We start from the raw sequence: 7127 nt of genomic DNA on the forward strand, positions 1-7127 counted from the left end.
GGGGGCGCACCAGGAGGAAGTGGGGGTTGGACACCAGGTGGAGGAGGCACCATAGAAGGGGTGCCCATGGGTGGAGGGGGCTGAGCGGCTGAGGCGGCCGTCTGCTGAGGCTGTTGCCAGGGTGGCAGGTTTCCAGTGGCAGGGGTGGATGTGGTGGTTGTATCTGGGAAAACAAAAAATAATTCAGTCTGAGCCAAAAGGAAACCCTTTAATGACATCAACTGTGTACTACTGTAATACACTTACTCTGTTGCCATGGCAGTGGAGCGCTGGTTGCCATGCTGCTGGTGGGTGGTGGGGGAGGGGCCTGCTGTTGCCATGGTGGCAGAGGTCCTGAGGGTGGAGGTGGTGGTTGGTTGTTGGGGGGAGGTGGAGGTGGGGGCATCATACTCATGGGTGGCGGCAATAAACCTGATCACCAGACAAGGGAAGGAAACACTTAAGTAGGGATGCACGATATTATCGGAACGATATTGGAATCGGCAGATAATGGCGTAAAATGTAAACATTGGTATTGGCCCGATATGAAAAATGATGCCAATATGCCTTGACGTTAAGACAAATATGCTCATGTGCTCAGGGTGTGCTAGTGATAAGATCAGCAGTGTGGTCATTCTTGAAGCAAACTTTTGCCTAAATGGTGATTAGATTTACGGTTTTGGATCATTTAATCAGAGAATGCATGTCCAGTGTGTGATAGAGTCAACTGTCATTAGCACATGCAGCAGCTGCAGCCTCACCGGGGTCCTAATGCCTGTCCAGTAGGCCTTTTATTTACTTAGGGGGCAACTGTTGGCCTACTTGTAATAAACAAATACCATTAAAGGGTTAGTTCACCCAAAAATGAAAATTAGGCTGCGTTTTACTCACCCCCGATGCATCCTAAGTGTATATGACTTTCTTCTTTCAGACGAATCCAGTCGGAGTTATATTAAAAATTGTCTTTGATCTTTCAAGCTCTATCGTTGCATTTTTAATATAACTCCGACTGGATTCGTCTGAAAGAAGAAAGTCATATACACCTAGGATGCATCGGGGGTGAGTAAAACGCAGCCTAATTTTAATTTTTGGGTGAACTAACCCTTTAATATCGTGTTTTTGATTAAATAAAGCGGTAATCAATGTCATAAAATTAAATAATTTTTATATACACAGATTTATTCATAAACGTGTTTTTTTTTCCCCAAACGTATTATGAAACTTAAATACACAGCTCTAAAAGATTTTCAGAATTTTTACAACTCTTTTTCTTTAAACCATCTTCAAACGTTAAATCTTCAAATAAAATGTTAAGGTTACCACTGCACTTGTCCGAGAAAAAAATCCCTAATTTTAAGCTTTCTGGAACACTTAAGTATCCAAGTATGAAAGCATGCATACTTTAATATTCCCAAATACAGATTGTCAGTCGAGCTTTATAGGAAATTTTTCCCAATGTAAGTGGAAGCAAATATCCATTTATATGCTTCTATCTTTCCAGGTAAATGTTTTATGCTCCATTAAGCATGAATTGTAGAACCGAGAGCCTAAACATCACAGGTCACACTCACCCATGGGGTGTCCGGGTGGTGCTGGGCCTTGGCTCATTGGAGGAGGGGGTGGCTGCATCCAGGGTGGAGGCATTCCATTGGGGTTTGGCGGCATATGAGGGCCGCCCATGTTTGGCATTGGTGGAGGGAAGTTGTGATGGCCACCAGGACCCTGGTGCATGCCATGGAAATTCCTGTTATCAGTAGGGCCCGAATTCATCCAAGGAGGGCGATTCTGAAAGGTCATCACATGAATAAATAAAAAAAAAAAATTTAAATATAAAAATACAAATTAGCTAAATTGTAATGATATTTCACAATATTGCTGTTTTTACTGTATTTTCAATCAAATAAAAACAGCCTTGGTGAGTAGGGATATGCCGGTATCAAATTCTCATGTTGCGATTAATTGCTAATGCTTTTATCACGGTATACGGTATTATCACGATGTTGAAATTTAGTTTTTAAAAAAAGTGCCGTCATAATACAGTATAACAGGTTTAATAACATTTTTCTTATAACAAAAATAACTGAACATTTAAATGCAATAAAGCAATACAGAAAAATGTATAAAGTTAAAAGCTTTCTCGCTTATTTACATCAGAGTGCCCACGGGTCTTTCACGCAGCATAGAGCGGTGTTGTGCATTTTGACCAGTTGATGGGAAAAGTATTCTTAAAATGCATTCAAAATTCTAAATAATTTGTAATATATAATTATTCACGGTATTTAAAAGTGCCCATGATAACAATATCGTGCATATTCATTACCGTGATATATCGCATTACCGAATACCGGCACAAGTCTATTGGTGAGCATGAGACTTTTTTCAAAAACATTTACCGATGTAAAGCTTTTGAACAGTAGTGCACATTATGAAGAAACTAGCATCCAATAAGGGAAAATGGATGTCTTTGGGCTTACTGGTGGTGGCTGGTTGTTGTTGGGTCCTGCAGGACGAGGTCCACTAGGGGGAGGATTGCTGTGGCCCCCACTGGAGGCAGGGATTGGAGCCTCTCCTAACTCTGCCATCAGAGACAAGTACTCTTTATCCATTCGGGCCTTATCCTGAGCAGATTGGGGTGGTTCGCCAGGTCGTTGTGCAAAGGAACTGAGAAGAAGAGAAATACAATGAACCAATGAACTGTGCTGTCTGAACTTTACTTGACATAACCAGAAGGAGGTAAACTACTTGGAAGGGGGAAAAAAATGTATCACCGCTCATTATTGGTGGATGGGGTTACCTGGTAAACTTGCAATCTGATGAGATGTGACCTGCTCCACCACACTTTGTACAGACAGTTGTGTTTGTGATGCTGCGAGGCTCTGTGCTCTGCCATGGACGTAAGATTCTGAGAGAGAAAAAGTACACATTGATGAGTACCAAACATCTGCAACATTTACTCATCTGCTGCTCCGAGAAAAGGTCAAGTAATCTGCATCAAGTCTCTCACCTGTTATCATCCTCTCTCAGAGTGCCATTGAGTCGTGCCAGCTCCCTCAGCTGCATCTTTCTCAGATCATTCTGGTCTTCAGGGGTCTCAATACCCTGCTTGAGGATATTACGAATCTGTGTACAAAAAGAAAGCAATTTTTATTAAATGGATTAATTCTGAAAACCTGTTTTGACTTCCAAGTACAAGAATGCCTGAAGTGGACTCACCTGCTCTACAGCTTTCTTGACATTCTCCATGGTGTTAGCAGTGACCAGTGCATGAAGAGGTTCATCTTCTCCTGGAAGCATCTGTCCATCCTTACGGCCCACCTTTCCTTCCTTTACTGAGCCTTTACCACGAATCATGATCTTAGCACAGCACTCCTTCTCAATGTTTTTCAGAGTGTTTCCACTGGGGGAAAAAAAACACTAGACCAGTAAGAACTTACTTTGTGACATACAGTAGTGACTCAAATCCACCCAAAAAATATAATAAAATTAAATATTGAGAGCTCAAAATCATGCAACTCACCGTGGGCCAATCAAAAGCCCAACAAAGTTGATCTCGGGATATTCATCCTGAGGAATCATCACCTTATCACTGACCCGAGTAGCTGGTGGTCTGAGAAAGAGGAAAAACAAAAATATTTGACCAGTAAATATCTGACACCAGAGCCAGAGAGAGGGCAAAAACCAAGAGAGTTAATTTGTAGAAGACATACTTGTAGTCAGCAGGGGGTTTGAATTCAGGGTTCAGTCCCACCATCTCTGTAATAAGAGAATGTCTCTCTTCCTCCAGTTTCTTGCGTGTCCGATATTCACGCGTGTTAAGCCTCTTCCCCTCACTGTTGTAGATGGGCTCAGGAGATGGAGACCTGCGAAAAAGAATGAACAACAGAAAGATGCAGCACAAAGTCAAAATCTTAAAGCAGTACTTACACCCTCAACAGTAAAACATTCAATGGCTTGCCTACTCTTGACTGAAATTTTGACTTGTTCTGTGGTCATTTAAAAAGTGCATGGGATGCCCCAGAGTGCTCACGTTCTAATGGGAAAGACGAGAAAGGGAGAAAAAATGGCTATAACAAAAACGTACTATACTGAACCATTAAAAAAAGCAGAAAACATTCTACAGATCAAAGAGCTTGCAGCTCAGAATAAGAACATCAGCAGCTTCTAAAACTGACTTCAAAATTTGGCGCCAAAGAGTCAAACATTATTAAAATGGGTCTTTATAGTCTCGATATTATCTGGGAGATTAAAAATAGGACAAATATCTGAGGCAAACGGGGCAACCAACACACTTGAAATGCATCTGTTCTTGAATTCTGATCTAAACCTTCACACGTTCTCAGAAAGCATTCCAACTGTTACCGTCCCCTTGGATGGTGCTGAAAACCTGTTAACCTGCCCAATGAGGTTCTGTGCTTGAAAAAAGTTACGGGAGGGGGAATTTGGGTTAGAGAAATAAATTTGGATTAAATATTAACCTTCAACAGCCGCTTATGAAGTCTATGAGCGGCCAAAGTGATCAGTGTTAAGGTTATGGTTATTTCCAGAAAGAAAAGGTCAGAGGAGTCTCCTCCAAGCGGTCTTCCAGTGTGGAAATCTGGAATACTGTGGAAGTTCCTGAACAAAATGGTGGTAGCCCCATTATGGAAAACCATTACGGACCATCCAATTAACCAACCATTCAGATTTTAGAATTAAGGATTCGACTGTGTTCGTCAACACTGCATTCTGGAGGTTAGAAAGAAGGGGCATTAAAAATGAAATGTATAATCTAATAAAATTCAAAATGCATTTAAATGGCTTAAATAGAGGGTTAACCGAAACTACTATCTTAGACTACAGGAACTACACTGGAATAATCAAATTAAATCCAGCCTTTGTAATACAAATTTTACATAGAAAACATGCACGCAACAAAAATACCTACAAGAACAGTACAGAAAAATTATTTACTTAAGATTCAAGATAGACTAATCAAGATTTCCATTGCTTATATGACAGCACATTATTCGTTGGTAAAGTTAGGTGCTGTGTATCAACAGGTAATCTCCATGATATGTTTTATGATATGGTCTGCAAAACAACTTCTATTTTGTATGTAGCATTGACTAGTTACCTGGCAACACTAACTGAATTAAATAAGTCTAATCTTTGATATGAAAATATCATATCAAAATAGCCTTCAATCATATCTTTGCCTCTCTGTACAGAACAAATCCAAATCCTCTAAAATTCAACTAAGCATTTCAAAAACTGGAATGTTTAGGCATGTAACAAAACCAATTAAATAATCAAGACATTTTCTTTACTCTTTAACTAAAGAAAGGCAAAGATATTAGGTCATTTTAGAGCAAGGCATTTAGACTTAGAATTTCTTCATTTAACAATCACTTACCCCTACATGCATATTAATACACTTACAAACTGGCCTCACATAAAATGGCGCATTAAAAAGGTAAAGGAAATGTTACTGTTGGTGGGTTTAAATCGTTATTCCGACCTGTCCTCAGGGTTAACAGGGATTCCCAGGTCTCCTGTACGCAGTTTACGTGTCAGGTCTTCGATCTGCAGTTGGACTGGAAGAAATCAGGTTAGGAAGAAAAAAAACAAGGATGGAGAGAATTGTGGTTAACAACAAAAAAAACCCCACAAAAGCAGAAACAGTACACTGTAAAACTCAACGTGACTAAGGTTAAACATTGAATAAAAAAAAAAAAATTACCATGGTAATTGTCAGTTCACTAAGAATCAAGGTCAACTGAAGACTTTCGATCCAAATTTTCTGAAATATCGAAATCCCACCCAGATTTGGTTAAACATTGAATTAAAAAAAAAAAATTACCATGGTAATTGTCAGTTCACTAAGAATCAAGGTCAACTGAAGACTTTTGATCCTCTGCAACATTTTCTGAAATACTGAAATCCCGCCCAGATTTCTGGAAAACACAATGCTTGAGCTTGCAAGTATTCTTATAAGCCCATACAGATTTCTCCAAACATTCAAAAAACTTTTATGTTTGGCCAATTTAAGATGCAGAAACCTGGAGGGATTTCAGTAAATAACTATTTCAGAAAGAGGTTCATTGCAACAGGCTTTCGATTTTATGCCACCAACTTCAAAAAGTGAAACTACTAAAATTCACATTTTTAGCATACATTTAAAAATATTACTTCACATACTATAGTCATTTCAAGCTAAAAAAGTGGCAAAACATGAAGGCCTGTCAGGGAGAAAAAAAGTTGGTTTTGAAGAAAATTAAAATCATACTGGCTAAGTGGCTTGAGCAACTGCATCCTCAATGAGATTGAAATGAAGTTATTTAGAGGATAACACCAGTGTAATTAAATGACAGGACCGTAACTTTTAACAACACTAATAAACTTCATCGATATTATTCAACACTCATCAAGTTATTAACATGTCACAACAACCACTTACCAGATGTTACCAGTACTAATCAGTTAGAACAACTGAGATGCAATAATTAGAAATAATCAGACAAACAGATCAGCCTTTAGTGGATTGGGTGGTTTTTTTTCATGCAAAAGACTAGATTTACTCAGGTCTCAAGCCACGCCAAAAACTGACCTGTAATCAAATAAAGTTCTGCATCACTCATGGAAGCATTTGATGGGTTTTCACATGCATTTTTCTATGACATGCTTAAAGGGTTAGTTCACCCAAAAATAAAAATTAGCCCATAAATTACTCACCCTCAAGGCATCCTAGGTGTATATAACTTTCTTCTTTCAGACGAATCCAGTCAGAGTTATATTAAAGGGGTCATATGATGCGATTTCAAGTTTTCCTTTCTCTTTGGAGTGTTACAAGCTGATTGTGCATAGATAAGATCCCTGAAGTTGCAAAGACTAAAGTCTCAAAACCAAAGAGATATTCTTTATCAAAGTTAAGACTCTGCCACGTAACCATATTTAAAACATAATAATCAATTTAATATAGCTTGCGCCAACAATTGTACACAGAAGCAGCTCCGGGCGGATGACGTATGAGGTCGGCTTTGAGCATGCGCCGCTCAGAAGTGACGCACGCGGAAGCGCAGGGGAGAGATCAAAACAAAACAACGGTCACTAATTAGAAGTACAAAACGAGGATTTGTAAAGAAGAATGTTGGAGGATTTCGATATAAGCC

At 39.3% G+C, this 7127-nt stretch overlaps 1 protein-coding gene across 1 annotated transcript in view; it reads right to left on the reverse strand.

The window, feature by feature from the left end:
* Positions 1-7127, reverse strand: part of LOC107753954 (splicing factor 1-like) — an 11022-nt gene that overhangs the window by 711 nt on the left and 3184 nt on the right. Inside the window, exons 3-12 of the mRNA XM_016570242.1 lie at positions 5477-5552; positions 3687-3839; positions 3497-3586; positions 3193-3376; positions 2984-3099; positions 2774-2881; positions 2454-2640; positions 1551-1764; positions 247-411; positions 11-163 (exon numbers count right to left, since the gene is read on the reverse strand). Coding sequence (XP_016425728.1) covers positions 11-163; positions 247-411; positions 1551-1764; positions 2454-2640; positions 2774-2881; positions 2984-3099; positions 3193-3376; positions 3497-3586; positions 3687-3839; positions 5477-5552 — 1446 coding nt within the window. The remainder of the gene's footprint in view (positions 1-10; positions 164-246; positions 412-1550; positions 1765-2453; positions 2641-2773; positions 2882-2983; positions 3100-3192; positions 3377-3496; positions 3587-3686; positions 3840-5476; positions 5553-7127) is intronic.

The sequence above is a fragment of the Sinocyclocheilus rhinocerous genome, unplaced genomic scaffold (assembly GCF_001515625.1).
Source record: "Sinocyclocheilus rhinocerous isolate Xijiao unplaced genomic scaffold, SAMN03320098_v1.1 scaffold831, whole genome shotgun sequence".
NCBI lineage: Eukaryota > Metazoa > Chordata > Actinopteri > Cypriniformes > Cyprinidae > Sinocyclocheilus > Sinocyclocheilus rhinocerous.